Source organism: Homarus americanus, unplaced genomic scaffold (assembly GCF_018991925.1).
Source record: "Homarus americanus isolate GMGI-L3 unplaced genomic scaffold, GMGI_Hamer_2.0 scaffold12870, whole genome shotgun sequence".
Taxonomy (NCBI): domain Eukaryota; kingdom Metazoa; phylum Arthropoda; class Malacostraca; order Decapoda; family Nephropidae; genus Homarus; species Homarus americanus.
Genome location: NW_024711502.1, coordinates 201,505 through 221,024, shown reverse-complemented (window position 1 = coordinate 221,024; position 19,520 = coordinate 201,505). Strand labels below are relative to the sequence as shown.

General features: G+C 49.1%; 1 protein-coding gene across 17 annotated transcripts in view; it reads left to right on the top strand.

Moving 5' to 3' along the window:
• LOC121858310 (protein FAM13A-like) overlaps positions 1-19,520 on the top strand; it is a 56,672-nt gene that overhangs the window by 30,521 nt on the left and 6,631 nt on the right. For 4 of the 17 annotated variants that reach the window (XM_042354750.1, XM_042354771.1, XM_042354712.1 and 1 more), the window contains exons 2-4: positions 2,796-2,859; positions 10,800-10,883; positions 11,549-11,752. In XM_042354750.1, coding sequence (XP_042210684.1) covers positions 2,796-2,859; positions 10,800-10,883; positions 11,549-11,752 — 352 coding nt within the window. Of the gene's footprint in view, positions 1-260; positions 657-2,795; positions 2,860-10,763; positions 10,884-11,548; positions 11,753-19,520 lie in introns of all 17 variants that reach the window. The other 13 variants (XM_042354722.1, XM_042354741.1, XM_042354701.1 and 10 more) reach the window with 8 other exon arrangements.

The following is a 19,520-nucleotide window of genomic DNA, read 5'->3' as shown; positions in this document are numbered from 1 at the left end:
GGTGTAGCAAGTGTTGTGTGTGTAGTGAGGGTGACATACAATGTGTAGCAAGTGTTGTGTATGTAGTGAGGGTGACATACAGGGTGTAGCAAGTGTTGTGTGTGTAGTGAGGGTGACATACAGGGTGTAGCAAGTGTTGTGTGTGTAGTGAGGTTGACACACAGGGTGTAGCAAGTGTTGTGTGTGTAGTGAAGGTGACACACAGGGTGTAGCAAGTGTTGTGTATGTAGCGAGGGTGACACAGCGTGGTGTTCCTGCAGGCTGGGTGAGGTGGGCAGCAGCAGCAGTCGGAGCAGCCTATGTGTGGGTGCCTGGGGCTCCACGTCCACCATCCCGGGGGGCGGCACCGACAAGGATCCCGACGCCCTTCCCCTCGACGCGGCCTCACCCGTCACCTTTGACCCCGCCGCTCCACCTCCCGTGACCCAAGCTCCTCCTCCTACGCGTGACCCTGCCGTCGCTACCGCCCAGCCCCGCCCCTCCCCGCCTGACCCTCGAACACAAGAGAGTGTCAAGGAGGCTCATCATGGGGAGGCTCAGCACGACACCTCCACCTCAGCCTCGCGTCACGACCTCCACCTGCCCGGCCTTCACAGGAAACGCAAAGAACACGGTGACGGCAAGGAAGGGGGCGAGCATGACCCCAAAGTGATCAGGTAGAATATGACCAGCTGTGTGTGGTGGTAGAGGGGTCGACCCCCACATGACCCAGCTGTCCAGCATGACCTCTACCCCCTCCCAGCATGATGCCACGCTATTGGATGTACCTCCCATCCCGCCCCGCCCCTGCAATACAACCATCATGTGACCTACCTACCCTGTCCCGCCCAAACAAAACTATGACGTGCCAGCCTTGCCCCGCCCCACCCTCACCCAATACTATGACGTGCCAGCCTTGCCCTGCCCCGCCCTCACCCAATACTATGACGTGCCAGCCTTGCCCTGCCCCGCCCTCACCCAATACTATGATGTGCCTGCTTTGCCCCGCCTTGCAACGCACAGTATAACGTGCCTGCCTTATCCCGCCACCAGCATGCACTATCATTACCAGAATATCCCGCCAAAGAAGAGCGCACTTACTGCTTACGCCTGTGGCACCATCAGCCCCAGAGGGTTGTGTTGACCACTGTACACTACTGTGCCTTATTTGTCAATTGACTTTAATGTTTGCTGCTGTGTTTCTTGACTTTCTAGGGCGTGGATGAGTGCCGGTGGGTGACTGGTGGCACTTCAGGTGAGGATGAGTGCCGGTGGGATGGTGGTGGCACTGTCGGTGTGGATGAGTGTCGGTGGGTGAGTGGTGGCACTTCAGGTGAGGATGAGTGTCGGTGGGTGAGTGGTGGCACTTCAGGTGTAGATGAGTGCCGGTGGGATGGTGGTGGCACTGTAGGTGTGCCAGACGTACTTCAGTGTCCTCTTCTCCTGGCTGACCCGGATTTAATGACAATGCAGAAGCTTCGACTCTTGTGTGTGTGGGGTGGGTGGGCGCTGTGAGCGGTTTAGTTTTCGAGAGAACAGGAGGAGAGGTTCTTAGCTAAACTAGGAATCATTGTTTACATCGACGTCATCCCTCTTTACTTACTCTCCTTAACTTTCATTTCAATCTCACTTGTCTTCCCTGTCTTGACACAGCCCCTCCCCCCCCGTGTCCCTCAAGTCTCAGTGTCGCAACATCCGTGTACTTGCAAGCGTAGACCGCCTCTGCTGTGATGCAGTAGAGGGTCCTCCCAACCTACTTATTGGGTCTCTAGTAGTAGTAGGAAGAGGAGGCGGCGGCGGCGAATTGAGTAGCTGATGTTGTCAGAAGCCGGTGACGTCATCAATATCCCAGTAGCTTGAGTCAGATTGGTCCGGATCCAGTTGTTGCGTTTTTGTAGTTTGATACTTCATATCCGGATTCTTCCTCGGCGAATGATAAGAGTTTTAGTGGAGGAAAGATATGTTTGTTTACCTATTAAGATTACGTTCAGAATATGGATCGTGTTTGTGTATTAATTATAGTCAGTTTTAGAATTAAGACTCGGTTGTGTTTTTGTGGGCAATGTGCAGCAGCTTGTAGCATCGCCTGGCATGTTGTGTTTCTCTTACTCATCCTGTCCAGTGCTCCAACGTGTCCTTGCATAAACCTTCCATATTTTTTACCCCCCATCCTTGTTAACCTCCCATGTGGCCTTCATCCTGTCCTGTCTTCACCTGCCTCCCATCCCCCTCCCTCCCCCATCCTCCTCCCCCATCCCTCCTCCCCCTCCTCCTCCCATCCCCCTAAATCCTACTCTCGCCTCCTTTAGTGCTCCATATACGTTATTATTATTATTATTATTATTATTATTATTATTATTATTATTATTATTATTATTATTATTATTATTATTATTATTATTATTATTATTATTATTATTAATATTATTGTTATTGTTATTGTTATTGTTGTTATTGTTATTGTTATTGTTATTGTTATTGTTATTGTTGTTATTGTTGTTATTGTTGATTGTTTTTATCTTGCCCTAGCTGGTGTCTGTAGCACGTAGGGTAGTTTAGTCAGCCTCTGTGACAACTGGTTAACCACCCCTTGCATGTTTCAGAACTGCTTTAATACCAAACACGACGTGACTGACCATTTTTTTTCTCGCCTGATTAAATACTTTAGCATTACCTTATTTAATCAAACTCAATAATCCCAGGTGAGATGAGATTAAGTTGGGATGTCTAATGTTCAAGTGATATATATAAATTTTGTAGCCTCGCCTGTCTTCATCCTGGTGTATACTGACCATGTGTGTGTTTTCATCTTGCAGGTCCAACAAGGAGGTCGTCGGTGACCTTGATAGCATCAGGCCGAAGGTGCCAGCATACGCCAAGGTGAGTATCCCTCCCTCCCCCACCTCGTCCATTTTAGATTGTAGGTCTGTGTGTTACCTCAAGGTGAGTGCTCCCTCTTGAATTCTAAAATGGTGTTGGTGGGGAGTGGTGGTGGAACTCTCCAAGGTGAGATTCTGACTTAGATTGCGAGTTAATTGTTATGGGTGTATTGTTATTCCCTCTAGGTGAATGTTGGGGTACTATTGTGTATTTCTTTTAAGATATTAACTTTAGGGACAGTGAGGGGATGTGGGTGACCCTACTACACCTTCCAGTGACTCCCGTGGTAGGGGCGATACCTGGAGGGACAAGGTGGTGTTAGATGATGACGTTTCAGGAAGGGGAAGGGAGAAAGGGAAGGATTGTCAGGTGAAATTAATGCGTTTGCGGTGTGTTGGGTGGCAGAGGTTGTGGGGTGGGGAGGAAGAAGAGATGTGTCATGGAACGAAGATTAGCGTCAGTTACTACGAAATCACCTGACGCAGCGCACACTTCCTGATGGTGGGTGGTGTTGTACTTGATGGAGCTCCGGGAGGTGGGGGATGTCATTGACGTCCCTCCTCCCCCACTGTGTCTAAACGTCTCCTAACGTCTGGAATAACTTACCCCCCCCTTCACCATCCCCTCCCTCCTTCACTATAGCTAGAATCATCACCACTGAACAAAAACAAGGGCTCGTATCACCCGTCCTCTCCACCCCCCCCCCCACCACTGTAACAAGAACACGCCCTTCCACCCCCCCACTGTAACAAAAAACACACCTCTCCAATTTCCTATTGTAACAAGAACACACCCCACTCCAACCTCTTCATCACTGTGCAGGTAAGAGAGGTCAAATGACTCCCGCCAGGTGTCAGGTTGGCTTATATAAATCTACCGCCAGACATCTGAGTGTGTAGGTTAATGTTACAGCGCCCTGCCTCCCTCAGCACGCGACTCGTTCTGTCCCTCCCGCATTCACCGCCCCGGGTAGGTTGATTGTCTTTGAGGAGCGCTCCCCACCTAATGTATTAATAAACTCTCTCTCTCACGTTCTCCCTACCCCCTTCCTCTCACACACTCCCTACCCCTTCCTCTCACACACTCCTTACCCCCTTCCTCTCACACACTCCTTACCCCTTCCTCTCTCTCTCTCTCCCACCCCTTCCCTCTCACACACCCCTGGTTCCCTTCCTCTCACACACACTCCCCACTCCCCTTCCTCCCACACACCCTTACCCCCTTCCTCTCACACACACTCCTTACTCCCTTCCTCTCTCTCTCTCCCCACCCCTTCCCTCTCTCTCACACGTCCTCCCTCCCCTACCCCTTCTCTCTCTCTCTCCTACCCCTTCCTCACACACTCACCCTCCCTCCCTCCCTCCCGCCTTAGTTTATAAATAAACAGTTGATAATAAACCGTCACACTCCCCCCTCCTCCTCCCTCCCTCCTCCCCCTCCTCCCCCTCCTCCCCCCCGCAAACCTAATGTGAGGGGTGAGAGAGATGGCCGTTTCTCAAGCCTTAAAAAAAACGTATATCTCACCCACACGAGACTTTAGCGAGGCCCTTTGGGTGTTTCTTCATCTTACACAGAACTGGAGGCTATTTAGCATAATTTCTTGACCTACTCGACATTCAAGGACCATTTATTTGCTTCTTGACCTATTTAATGAGCGAAGCCAGATATAGATAAATCTTTGTTGGTATCCGAACACTTTAAAAGACGCTCTTCACCCTTGTTAGAGAGAGAATGCGGAAACCATTTTAGATAAAGGGGCTCCGTGAAAGATGACCTCCAAAAGCGTCAAATAACAGGACCTTCTTGATGCTACGGCGACTGACCTTTGCTCTATAATACCCAGTCTCTTAAGTAACCCTCTCCTTCCTGTATGCTGTTTAAAGAAGTTTGCTTGTACCGAAGCCACTTATCAGCCAGTATCCTTGTGGACGAGTGGATAAAACGAGCGTCCAGAAAGAGTTAAACCATCGTTCTCATCAAGTTAAACCATCGTTCTCATCAAGTTAAACCATCGTTCTCATCAAGTTAAACCATCGTCCTCATCAAGTTAAACCATCGTCCTCATCAAGTTAAACCATCGTCCTCATCAAGTTAAACCATCGTCCTCAAGTTAAACCATCGTCCTCAAAAGGGTTAATAAGGTAGTGATTAATTAGCAAGATGTTGAGAGGAAAAAAAGTAACCATAACGCTGTAAATCTCTCTCGTCGTGGTGTACTAGAAATATTTATAACCCGTATTACACAAGGAACTATTTACGGAGTGGATCGTGCATCTTAGCTCTTGGTTATAAATGACTATGTGCATACCCAAGCTTGTTAAATGTCTCTCTCTCTCTCTCTCTCTCTCTCATATATGTATACTAGCGACGAGTTCAATTATTTTAGCCATTTATAGATCAGAATCCTGTTACATGTGTAGGTTGAAGTCTTTATCGCCCCCCTTGATAACCATTTACAGGTCAGTCAGTCAGTACCTTTTGGTTAGTCTCTGGTAGGGAGCCAACTAGAGGCGGGAAGTTGTTAAGTCTTTGGCAGATTAACGATCATTTCTCTGTGGCACAAGACCTCGACGACAAAGAGTTGCACTGTTGGTATTAATACATGCTCTTCAGTAGCCTCCCGCCCTTCCTCCGAGTCAGGTGTTCTTAGGAGTATCAGGGGCGGAAGAGGAGGGACGACGGGTAGAAGTAGGTAGTGGGGAGAGGTGGGTGAGGGGAGAGAGAGGTAGAGGACTAGAAGTGAGGGAAGAGGTGGGTAGAGGTGAGGACAGAGGCAGGTAGAGGTGAGGACAGAGGTGAGGGAGGAAGAGGGGGAGACGTGGCAGCAGAGGGTAGGTGGAGGAACGTATAGTCCCTGGCGATGATTGGTGTGAAGTTATATTTCATCTAGGCGATGTTGTCCCGGGCGAGGCTTCTTGCAGAATTCACGCGCGAGGGTATGAAGGGTTTTGATGGGTCTTTGCCCACCACAACTACCCCCCCTCCCACCACACACCTCCCATTTCAGGTGTCTGACTCAGCTGCCTCGACTAATGTAAACTGATCCTAATGTTACTTACCTGACACATCTCACCTAATCTAACTTAACCTAACCCCGAGTCCACCTCACCTAACTGTGTGTACGAGAACCAATCACCAAAATTCGTACCCCCCATAACGTGTGGGTTTCAAACACGTCTGCCTAAAACATTCTCCTTCAAGAGTTCCAAACACACTTTGCCTGAAGGACATTCTCCTTCATCGTCTTCACACATGGCTACACATTCCACCACAAGGGCTTCAAGCACACGCACACACACACACACACGCACACGCACACACGCACACACACACTCTTAATTGAAAGTCATTTTACCTCAAGGTCAGTAAGATCAGTCACGCTTACGTCCCGTGAACTACCTGAGCCTCCACGGTATTTGTCCTGTTGGCTGGCGGTCGAGGGTTGTGTGTGGGTGGTTGGGTGGTTATCGTGCGTTTGTAATTAGTTGCGGTAGGTCTCGAGTGCTCGTCTTTGCTTGTAGTTCTCGTCGTGTGGTCGTGGTTGTAATGTGGTGGTTGCCAAGTGGTCGTTGTTTGTCGGACGGTTTGAAATGGTCACAATGGTGTTTCATGAAGGTATGGCAATAGAGAGGCGCCGTGGTAGGGTTCATTGACCTGGTGTATGTGGTTACTCTCCTGGTGGTGGTAATGTGAGGGAGCGGAGGTGGGCAGCAGTACCTCCCCGAATGAACCGGCATGATAACAGGTCAAGTGAGGCTCAGTCTTTAACAGGCCCCATCTTAACGTCACCAAACCATTAAGACTGGGGGCAGTCAGCGAAGGTCGGGCACCTGGTGAACCCTCTCGGTGATCTCGGGGTCGCCTCCCGCTAACTCGCTCTCCAGGGGTTTGTGTACGACACGCCCACACGTACAGTACAGTGACCTTCCTGCTGGGGGTGTGGACAAGCTGCCACCTCGTCCTGCTCACCACCAGCTGGGAGGAATGCCTGACAGCAGTGAAGGAGTGGAGAGTCACCCTGCACTAAAGAGCGATGTAAGAATGGTGGATATAAGTCATGTTTGTGGATGCTGTCTCTTAATAGTGGGTGAAACTCCGTCATGGCGATCTTGTGTAGTTACGCCTCACACTCATTTTTTTATTGAAGGGGAGAATGTTAACTCCACCAGGAGACTCGTTACTGTACCTGCTGGTGGTGTTGTTACAGCTATCATGGATGACTCGACTCGTCAGCCAATTGTCTAAACTACTACCTCTTGTGTCCTGGGGTGTAGCGGGCTTGGTGTTGGGTGTAGTTTTATCTTTTGGGTGTTGTACCGACGACCAGAGAACAGTGCTGCACGGTCCGACACGTCTTCCTGTGTGGTAACAGCGTCGTGCAGCACCATGTGTCAGGTGGAGAGTGTCTAGTGAAGTGTCGAGACAGCCGGAGTGAAATGTTACCAGTTTGGGCCATTGTGTGTGACAACTACCCTCCCTCCCTCCCCCCATCTCTCCTCCCTCCCAGACACAGGCGGGGAGGAAGTGGCAGCTTTAGTGCCACTTACCCTCGTTGTGACTTAATGCACCCGCGTACACCAGACCTGTTAGTGTAAGTATTATATCCTCTGCCCAGAGAGAGAGAGAGGGAGAGAGAGAGAGAGAGAGAGAGAGAGAGGGGGAGAGGGAGAGGAGTTCCGGCCAACACAAGCCCTGGATGGCTAACATTCTTCCTTTGTTGTAATTAAGTCACTGTGGACTGTAACAACATCGTGACAACATTTGACAACATTCGCCTGTTCTTCCCTGGGGGTGAGGTGGGATATTAACAGGAGATGAGGCACGTGGGGAGGGGGGGGACAGGGGCCAGTAGGAGGCTACAACACAGACGGTAATGGACACGAGAGGGGGACAATGCCAAAATGGGTAAATTAATGTCAACAGTCTTATGCCACTCTCTGGGATTAAGGTTAAGCACCTCCCCATTCACTCCCCCCCTTCAGTCTCCTGCCTGAGTGGCCACCTGAGGAGGGGAGAGACGACGGAACCCCCTTCCCCCAATCCCCCCAAAAGGAGAAGTCAGTTTAGGACGGTGACGTGTAGTGTTGTGGTGTGACGTCACCTTTTGTATACTTCCCCCAGGGTGATGCCTTTTGGGGGGAGGAGAGGGAGGGGGGCTGGATCGCCCTCCTCTTCATGGATAGTTATATTGTTAAGGAAGACAACAGTAATGGGCGCTACATGGGGGAGGGGGGGTGCTGAGACGGGGGTAAAGGGTGCTGAGACAGGAGTGAGGGGTGCTGAGACAGGGGGGGTAAAGGGGTGCTGGAGGCAGGGGGAGGGTGGGGTAAAGGGGTGCTAAGACAGGGGGGTAGGGGTACATGTTGTGGTCGACTCAGCCAAAACAGGTCGTGGCGTTGATTACATCTCGGGAACTGTGTAGTGTAGAGATGAGATATAGAACCTCTCAGTGTTTTATTTTATGTGAGGTATTGAGTAAGGTCGCGGAGACGTACACATCTGTTAGAGAGAGAGAGAGAGAGACGAGTGGCGGGTGTTGTGGTTGTGTGAGGTAAAGTGGAGGGGATTGGGACAGTTGGTGTGTGGTGAGATGAACTAGTCCTCACGTAGGCACTTTGGGGAGCTGGTGATGTGCGCAGTTACCTCCCCTCTCTCCTTTCACTCGTTTCTTCACTCCCTTTCATCCCTTCCTTTCTCTTTCCTTTCATCCCTCCCCCTACCCCTGTATTCTTTCATCCCTCTTTCCTTTCATCCCTCCCCCTCTCTTTCCTTTCATCCCTCCCCCTCTTTCCTTTCATCTCCCCTCTCTTCCTTTCATCCCTCCCTCCCCTTTCTTCCTTTCATCCTCCCCCTCTTTCCTTTCATCTCTCTCCCCCCCTCTTTCCTTTCATCTCTCCTCTCTCTTTCCTTTTCTCATCCTCCCCTCTCTTTCCTTTCATCCTTCCCCTTCTCTCTCTCATCTCTCCCCCTCTCTTTCCTTTCATCCCTCCTCTTCTCCTTCATCCCTCCCCCCCTCTTTCCTTTCATCTCTCCCCTCTCTTTCCTTTCATCCCTCCCCCTCTCTTTTTCATCCTCCCTCTTTCATCCTTTTCCCCTCCGTTCCTCCCTTTTTTCATGAACAAGCCCACACAGTTCTCGTTGCTACAGGTCATGTCCCAGTCAACAACTCAATCCACCTACCTGTCTGGCATCCCTGTGTCATAATGAGCTGGAATCCCTCTTGAAAACCTCCCGATGAATGAAACCTTCTTAAAAGACTCCCATTGAAACCTCTTGGAATCCCCACAGCCCTTCAACCCCCCCCCTTTGAGAATCCCCCCTTGAGAATCCCCCCCCCCATCCTCCCCCCACCCAGCCCTTGAAACTGCTTGACAACCTTCAGACTCCACGAAATGACTCTTTGGCACCGCTTCTGAAGACTTGTGAATCCTTGTGTCGGTTCCGCTGACAGTGACGGGAGGAGGAGAGGGGGGGGTGGGGGCTTCTCAGGTCAGCTCCATCAAGCAACTTGGTACACCTTCTGACCCTGGTGGTGTGAGGTGATGGGTTAGCTGCTGGGTGGCTCGTTAGTGTGGGTTGTTTTGGGGTAGGAATGTGGGTGTAGGGGTGTGGGTTGGTGGGTATAGGAGTGTGGTATTGTTCTGAGATAGGATTGTGGGTTATTCTGGGATAGGAATGTGGGTTGATGTGGTCCTCCACCATAAGTTAGTTTGGATTTTGAGGATAGTTTAGGATAGGTAGAGTGATGTCTTTTTTACCCTGGGTCTTCCCTATCCCCCACCCCCCTCCCTGGGACGCATGGATAGTTGGATAATAAGGCTGTTTTGGGGGGATAGGAAATATGTAAAGTTAAATAGATGGTGATACTAGCCTTGGATGGTCTTAACGTAAAAGAATAGGTAAAGAGCTAGTGTGTGGAGGATGGGGGGGGGGGTTAGTAGTGGCCGTATGAGGGTTAGTGGTGATCCTACGTGAGAGGTATGATGAGGGGGGATGATAGGTAGGTTGATGATCCATGTTTAGGACTGTGAGGAGTGGCAGGTTGGCTAGCGGGTAGGTTGCCAAGATGGTCTAGCCCTAACTGATGGTGCTCTCTCTCTCTCTCTCTCTCATTAAAAATGCTTGGGTCATGGTTTTTGTTTTATTATGCCTGGTTGTGATGTATGCGTAGTTGTGGTTAGTACTGTGGTAATATGCGTAGTTGTGGTTAGTACTGTGGTAATATGCGTAGTTGTGGTTGGTACTGTGGTAATATGCATAGTTGTGGTTGGTACTGTGGTAATATGCGTAGTTGTGGTTATGGTAATATGCGTAGTTGTGGTTGGTACTGTGGTAATATGCGTAGTTGTGGTTGGTACTGTGGTAATATGCGTAGTTGAGGCTGTTGTTGTGGTGGTGGGCAGCGGCGTGGTGCGGATGTGGTACCTTTACCTAATAATAGCTGGAGGTACAGGTGTTATCTCGAGTGCCCTATCCGGTGTCGTATGTGTCTCTTCTCTTCTCTTTCCACACACACACACACACACACCACTATGTTTACGGTACAATTCAAGGTCCGGTTGTCTCTCCTCCGCGATCATCAGTGTGTGTGTGTGTGTGTGTCCCAAGGAGGGGTTGGGGTGGGGGGGGGAGGGTGGAGAGAGATGCTTGATTATACCCTGCAGGAAGGTTGAGGTCTTGTGTGTAGTCTCCCCCTCTGCCCCCATCACCAGAAATAGTAATAATAGACCACTAGGGATAATAGTAGTAGTAGTAGTAGAAGAAGCAGTAGTAAGTAGTAGTAGTACAGGTATATCAACAACCCTATTCTACCTGAGGGTATATGGTATCCAACTATCCCCTTAACAAGCCTTAAAATTGACTCTACTTGTATACTGACAGCCAGTCGAGGACCCAGCTGGTAGACTGACAAGAGTTTTGGTGTTTTTCTACTCGTACAGGAGTTTCTGGACAGCCCGGCCGACTCTCTCGCTTCACCTGACGAGGACCTACTCTCCACTGTTGACGAGGACCCTACCACACAGGTAAACTAGGTCTTGGTGTGTTGAGGGTCGCCCACTCCTCCTAACCCTAGTAACTGTGTACCTACCTGGGTTTTTTTTTTTTGTTGCGTTCGATTCTGAGGTTTTGTATATTCTTCTGTATTTTTTCTCTGTCAACTTCCTCCTCTTTCGCCTCATCTTGTGTGTATCCGTCTCTCTCTCTCTCTTCCTCTCCCTTTCTTACCAGTTATCACCCCTACTCCTTCCCAACTTCCCTTAGCACCCTATTTACATATGCATACATTATTTCTCTCTCTCTATCCTTCCTAGTTTTGTAATCCTCGTCAGCTGTTCCCCAATCCCTCCCAAGCCTCTGTCTGTCTGTCCTGGCTAGTCATATTCTTGTCTTGGGGGATTCTGTCCTCGAAGCCTCATTTCCTGTCCTCGTGAGATCTAATTCCTGTTCTCGAGTATTTAGTTTTTGTTGGCTATTCCCGTCCTCGAAGTAGCCTAATTCTCGACCTTTCTGAGTTCGTTTCTCGTCCTCGAAGTACTGTACCTAATTCTCGAGATCTAATTTGACCTTAGACTTTCAAACCTTTTTCCTCGACTTTCTAAGAACCTTTTGGTTACCACTGCCTTGACCTGTGTGTGTGTGTAGTTTGGACCACTATGACTGAGGGTCGGTGTTGGTTGTCGTCACACAGAGCCCTGAGAGCAGCTGTGTGTCAGCCCACGACTACTGGGAGACTGGTGGTGAGAGCGAAACCACTCACCATGCATTGCCCGACCTCGACGACTCACACGAAGAACGACGCCTTAGTGAAAGGTCCTTCCACAGGGCCTACCCGCAGTCTTCCCGCCGCAACCGACGTAGGACCAAGAAACGACATCACAGCCACAGCCCAAAGGTACACCACCATCATCATCACAAACACTCCTCTTCCACGCCATCATCATCACCATCATTTACTCTGCTCAGTCACTATACTCTGCCATCCCTCCCTCCATCACCTCTGGACGCCGCCTCGCCTCCACACTTGACACATTCATTACGTCGTCAGGTTATGATTATTATTTATGGTCGACGCTGCAGTCTCCTCCTCCTCCTGAAGCAGAAACTTGTATACCGGTATGTGTGAGCGTGGGCGTGATATAGGTGTATCCCTGGCGTGTAGTGGGCGTGTGGGTGTAGTATACGGGCGCCTGGTACATGCATCACCATTTAGTTGAGACCTGGCTCCGCCCACCACGGTCGTATTTTTTTTTACTGCTGGAGTCAGGTAGAGTGCCAAGGTGGGCGTTGATACCTGGCGATATGTATGTGTGGGTGTTTACTGATCACTTGAAGATTGGCACCTTAGCCTTTATTTTTTACCTGAAGATTAACCACCGTAACACTACCTGATGGATCGGTTAAGTAAGTGTTAGGTTAGTGTCCTCCTCCCCAGCAATACCATAGCACGCTAAGTCAACATAGACATATTACCGAGGATATAAGTAGTGTTGTGGTGCCGAGCCGGGGTGAGAGAGAGTCAGGGGGTGATAGAACAGGGAGGGTGATGTAGCAGCAGCGACTTGAGGAGGCTGGCAATATTAGCCCTGGGAGATGCCTGGCGGTGCCTAGTGTTGCCGACTGGGAGGCTTGTGGCTTCCCCCGTGCTCACATGTTGGCCCACGTGTGTTCACTCCGTCCGTCCGTCCGAGTGTTGCTGTAGACGCGGTAACTTCAACGTATAGAAATTAATTAAGATAAAACTAATTATTATTATTATTACGGTTAGCATTATTAGTACGATTATTGTTATTAGTTAGTTAAGAGGTGAGGGCTCTTCCACGCAATTCTGAGTCTTGTGAAAAACCAATAATAGTTTAGGCCGGATAGGTGGTAGATGATTAGTTTAGCCCAGGGTGGTGATGGCAGCCAGGGTGGTGGTATGCGGTGTCACCAACCAGCTGGGGGTGAGGTGCCCCTGCCCACAAAGTACACTAGTTTAGAGGGTTTATATTTGTTCCTGGTCTTAACCCTGTGTAGTGATGATGATGGGGTAGTGATAGATCTCCCTCCCTCACACACACCCGGGGAGAGAGGGAGGGGGCGAAAGTTGACCAAAGGAGATGTGGAGGAGAAGGAGGGGGAGAATAAGAAAAGGGAAGAAGGGGGTAAAAACAGAGAAAAAGAAGATGATGAAGCAGTAGAGAGAAATACAAACAAAAAAGACTAAAGAGAAGGGTGAGGAGGAGGAGGTAACGTTGCAGGAGGATAGGGTAGGAGGTAGTATGGGAGGAGGGAGATAACGTAGAAGGAGGATAGGGTAGCACAGGAGGAAGGAGGTGTAGGAAGCAGACGTGTGAGGGGTAGGGGGGCAGTGCCAGCTCAACTCAACACTATTATCACTTATTATAATTGTCCAGAAGTGGTGATTCACGACCCTTGGAGGTGTGCCAAGTGCAGGGGATGGGGAGGGGGGGACGGGGAAACGAAGAAGAGATAAAGGTTAGGGGGAGGGAGTAATGAGGGGAAATGGAGTGGGAATGGTGAGACGGGAATGGGTGGGGAAGAGGAGGGAGATGTACTTGGTGTTGTTATGTTGTACGTGTGAGATATTTACCCCTGGAGTACAATGACGTAAGCCTTGAGTTCGATGACGTAACCCTCGAGTTCGATGACGTAACCCCTGAAAGTAACCCTTTGAATGCTTTGACGTATCCTATCAAGTATAGTGTGACGTAACCCCTTCAGTACGATAACTTAACTCCTTTGGTACGATTGTTATCTTACAGAGGGGCTTAAGGTGTCGTACTCGTGGTGTTAGGTATCTTTATATTTAAACCCGCTATCGTATGTAAGGGGTTTAAGTGATAAACCTATGACAGACATCACATTGATAAACCAGGCGGCGCGGTGTGGTATTGTTCAGTTGATGTAAATGACCAGTCGGTATGAACTACTGTACAAGAGTGGCTGTGACGTCGTGGTGTTGGTCGGTAAATATCGTTGAACTCTCACTGTATACTTCTCTTAATCAATCATATTTCAGTACAGTAACGCCTCACCAGCGTCACTTCACTGTAAGGAGGAGCGTTACTGTCCTCACACAAACAGGTTTTCACGTGTTTTCGGTAAATAAACAGACAGACAGACTGTACGGGAATGTTTTCTTTGTGGTCACCTGGGAAGAATTTGCAGCTGAGTCACAACTGCGGTATTGGTTGACTGGTGGGTGGCCGTCAGGAGGAGGACGATGACGACGATGTGGACGAGGAGGAGAAAATACCCCTCATGCATCACCTGGCAGACATCTAGACCACCGTAGGAGGGAGGGGATGCCGTAAGTTCTCTGAAACGAGTAACTTTACCTATCCTGTCATGTTAAGTAAATGCCGCGCCTCGGTGAATCATTGGAGAGTCATGTTGATCATTATGGTGGGTGTGTGGGAGGGTGTGTGGAGGCGAGAAGGGTGTGTGGGAGTGTAGGTGAGGGAAGGGAGAGTGTAGGAAAAGTATAACCATGTGTGGGTAGATAATATTCACATTCCTCTACTGTCGATTCACCTGTGTTACCTCCAGTCATCAAACACACTTCTTACACCTCTCTCTCTCTCTCTCTCTCTCTCTCTCTCTCTCTCTCTCTCTCTCTCTCTCTCTCTCTCTCTCTCTCTCTCTCTCTCTCTCTCTCTCTCTCTCTCTCTCTCTCTCTCTCTCTCTCTCTCTCTCTCTCTCTCTCTCTCTCTCTAAAACCAAGAGAACTGTCACCCTCGCCGGAGATTACTGTACTGAGCTGCCAAAACTTTCTCTTGGGTGCGTTGTACATCGTGGGAGTGTTGTGTGTGTGTGTGTGTGTTGTTCTTTGATGTTAGCAAGGGAGATGTGAAACAGGTATTCTTGACATGTACTCTTTTAAGAGATAAATAGAAACTCCTACTCCCATGATCCCCCCCTCTTACACACACAGTGACTCAGGTGTGTCAGTCACAGGTAGGATAATCACCCTTACATGGCGTATATCCCTGAACACACGTGGTGATTCTGCCACCTCTCCCGCGTGTCCTTGTGTAAGTCACCTGTTATATACTCACAGTCCAGTAAATGTTTTTATTTTTCTTTATAACCTGCATCAGTTAAGTGTGTTGTGTTGACCTGTGTACGTGAGAGGGTCGTCGGGTACCCAGGGTCTTGGTATAGTGTGAACCTTCGTGTCCCCCGCCTCTATCTAGTACAGTATTAACAGCCTTAGTGCAGTGTAGACCTTAGCCTTCTCTTAGGTCCATTAGTTTTGACAGTGTTCACCTTCGACACGATGATGACCCTTGTGATCTCGTCCCCCCCCTCCCCCTGCCTCGACCTTGGCTATTAGTGACAAGGAGAAGGAAAACAATGGATAGCTTGTTCTCCACCTCCTCCACTTCTGCTAGGATGAAGGTGAGGGAGGTATGCTCACGGCCTCTCCTCCTCTTCCCTCCTCCACCTCTGCTAGGATGAAGGTGAGGGAGGTATGCTCACGGCCTCTCCTCCTCCTCTTCCCTCCTCCTCTTCCACTCACACAAGGACGAGGTACAAACGCGGTCTCTCTCTCTCTCGTGATGGTGGCAGTCAGGGATCTCCTACCTCAGCTGACACTGAGATAACTTTGATTTATAATGAGGCGTCTTTTATATCTTTATGTACAAGTGTCGCAGATTCTTGGACGTGTCTAATGAGGTCATTTTCATGGGATGTAAGTTATATTGAGCTTCAGTGCTAGTGGACTTTTTTTTTTTTTAAGTTCACCAGCCTAACCAAATTTGAACTTGCCTAATTAAGCTTACCCTACCTATCCTACTCGACCCTAGACCCTATCCTACTCGACCCTAGACCCTACCCTATGCCCTACCCTAAAACTAACCATTAAGACTAGCGGGTCCCAAACTTAGATATAACATCAGGGTCTAGGTTAGCCCTCCCCCCCCCCTCCTCCCACTTAGACTAGAAAACTCGCACTCTTGATGATTTAGGTAAAGTCTGTACTCAAAAGGACTAGTGGGCTGGGCTGAGGGGTACTTGGGGGAGGAGGTTAGTGATCACCTCCAGATGTTCTCATCGGAGGTGGTGATGATGTAATAATAATAATCACTTGTAACCATAAAAGCTTTTCTTTCTTGAGGCTGACGACTTTCACACAAGTCTCTCTCTCTCTCTCTCTCTCTCTCTCTCTCTCTCTCTCTACGTTTCCTTGAACATCTTGGTGGGTTGGGAGGTAGGTGCCTGGTGGGTTTCCTTGTGTGTGTGTGTGTGTGTGTGTCTGCGTCTAGATGGCCCTGGTCAGTCATCCACCACCCTGGCAACACCAAGGCCTACAGTTTTTTCCCGTCGTGTACTGTGTTGGGGATTGACAGCAGGAACGAGAGAGGAGGGGGGGGGGGTATTGTAGTCGAGGTTGTCATGTCTGTATGTCTCTCTTTCTACCTCTTCACCTTTCCTCCCTACCCCTCCCTCCCTCCTTACCTGTCTTAACACCCAGTGAATATAACTCCCAAGACATACCTGCACGAGTACAATTTGTGATCATGTTAATAGATGCAGTACGTTGGCAGATCTAAGCGAAGGGAGAAAATGCAATGTTTTTCTCCTTTATAACGAGTTGGAGAGAGGGACATGTTGTAACTGTGTGTGTACGTGTTTGTTGTGTGCGCGCGCATGGTGGTAGTGGACAGTGCGGGAGTTATTTTCATCCCTGTGTCTCTCCAGATCACCAGACGAGGCAAGCTCTCCCTCCCACTTCCCACCTCCCCCTCCCTCCCTCCCTCCCTCCGCGGTTGGGTCAGCTGGCAGACACCCACACTCGCTCGCCCGCCCGTAGTAAACACAACCCGCCCACGTGCTCGATTCACCAACACAGATGTAGGGAGAATGAAATAGTGTTGCTCCCCGCGCTTCATACTTCTCGAGTCACCACCACCACCACGCCTGGGATTGTAATGGTGGTTATGTGAGGCACGCTAGTACTGTTGTGTCGTGAATTGTTCTGATTACCTCCATCTGTTGACGTCTTCAGATGGTGTTGATGTTTGATTAACTTGCGAGTCCATACACTAGCTGAATCTTGTACCACATTAAGAATAGGCTTTGGATCACCTGAAGATTAACCACCATAACCTCTACCTAGGGAGTGTTAGGTTAGTTTATCTTCAGGTGTAATAAGCTGAGGGAATCATCAGGTTATCCCAGGATTTTATTAATGTTTTATGGTGATATAAATGTGGTGGATGACGTGTGGCCACCTGGGAGAGATCAACACCCCCCTCCCCCCCCTACACACACACACACACGATTCACGTCGAGGCGGTTCAGAGATTGCAGACTGTTGGACGATAACCCCGTGACCAGTCTGTGTCTTTCGTTCCGTATGTTTAACAACAATATCCAAATGTTATTATGTTTGAAGAAGTTATTGTAATTCAAGGATTTATAAATTATGCTTAGAAGAGTAACTTAAACAAGGTGTTCAGGATGTAGAAGCAGGTGTGTTTAGTTACGTAACTTTTGTGATAATAGGTATTGAGAGGGAGAGAGAGAGAGAGAGAGAGAGAGGGGTGTGTGTGCGCGCGCGCGCTGCCGTGTTGTGGTCCTGGTGGTGACGTTTCCTGCCACCTGCTCACCTAAACTGGCTCCCAAACTCCCCAAGATGCCGCAGATCTGTGTGGTTGTTTGTTGTTATACGTGTAGAGGAGGTTGCTAGTATCCCCGACTCTTCTGGGGTGTGAAGAAGGTGCAGCAGAAGGTCTGTTAGTTGTCCGGACATGAGGTGTTGACAGGACTAGTGGTGGGTTAATGGTTGACGTGTTCTTGCCTTACTACATGTGAGGAGTAACAGATGACGTGATGCTAGGAGGTTGTGGTAGAGTTTCGGCATTCACTCACTCACTCACTCTGCCACTTACACTCTAACTCCCTCATTTAACTCGTTCAACTCAATTCATTCACTCACGTTACGTCACTCACACCATAATTTTGAGCCCACTTACCACCATCATGTCACCCCCCCCCCCCATCTCCCCACCACCAGAACAATGATCAGCTCACCAGGCCATAACCTGTTAGGGCGTGGTCACTCCCCGTCTCTGTCCGTCTTGTCATCGATATACAGTGTAAGGCTTATTGGTTCATCATCTACATTACTGACCACTCTAAAAGATGACAAATAATGCCCTACAAAAAGTTTAATTGATGGAATAAATTATGTTGTTGTAGTGAGGACTGTTGTAGGGTAACAATAAATATTTGGCATATCTCAGTCGAACACCTTCAGAGCTAATTGTGGATGTGTGTGTCCTCCACCCTTGTCTGTATGGCTACACGCAATAGAATCATCTAGAACAGAGTTGAAGAATGGAACGGTTACTGTTGCACTGCAGATTATTGATACAGAGAAGGTCATCTTAGAGGGTGTTAGTATTCCCAAGATGGTAATGGGGGAGCGGGGGCAGTAGCGGGGTGTAGAAAAGTTGGCAAAGGTGATGGTTTGAGCGACCATGACGGGTCTGCCAGATTTGTCTCCTGCAACACTACTTGACAATCTCCTGCCACCTTCACTCACCTCGTCACCACATCCTCCCTACTAGTCGCATCTGTCTCGGGGGAGGGAGATATACCCAGAGGTCAGGAGTGTGTGTGAACGAGGTTGGTGGTTGAGTGTGTATTCGTGTGAGGTGTATCCCTGAGGCAAGAGCTCAACTGGCTGGCGGAATGTGGGCAGTGGTGGTGATGACGTAAGCGCCTGTTGCTCGGGCCCGGGCCCCGGGCTGCACGGGTCGTTCAGTAGCTCACGGCGGCCCGTACTGGACGGACGCTAAACTCAACGCTCTGATAAGCGCTTCCTCGCACGTGTTATACATTGATTCTACGCGGCGGGCATCACCTGTGACGTGCGGCTGAAAATATTGCCGTTGCATATACAAGCACTAACGTATTACCACATAATTAAAGCAAGTACAAGTGAGAATTAGGTGTTTGAAATACTGCTGTGTGGAAACAGACCATCGCTGAGCTGGTCTTAGTGCGAGCCGATCGTGATAACATATCTGTGATAATTTGTTGACTGTGATAATAGTTTTTATGAGTGTTGGAGACAACACACCTCGCTGAAGTTTGTGAGGTTCTCTAGTACAAAGGAAGATGTTGTTGGAGTTAGAGCCGGTGTGGGCGGTCAGCAGCCAGTGGGAGGTAAGAGGTGCCCCAGGCAGTGTAGCGGTGGTGGTGACACTGCTGCCTCTGCTCTAGCGGAACATAAATATTGCCACACAACTAACAGCATCAGTCATAATTATCGCTATGTCGAATAACCATACGCAAGTTCCACGCTTACACACCTCAGCCCTCGTCTACACACACACACACACACACACACCAACCACCTCACTCATCGTCATTGTACATCCACCCGACCCCATCAACCCTAACGCAGTGACAATACATTGAAATAAAACACAAATCACTAATGTAATGTATAGGAATAAGTATTTATCTGGCTGTTATAATATTATAGCTGAGGCTTGAGAACATTTTTTAATTCATGGGGTGAGAGCAGGGATGTTTTACCTCTGTCACTGTAGTAACTATTTCCATCTTTCATCCTGCATGTTCTTTATAACCCCTCAAGCTTAATGGAGAACTTTTATTGATAAATTAAAAGTGAAGAA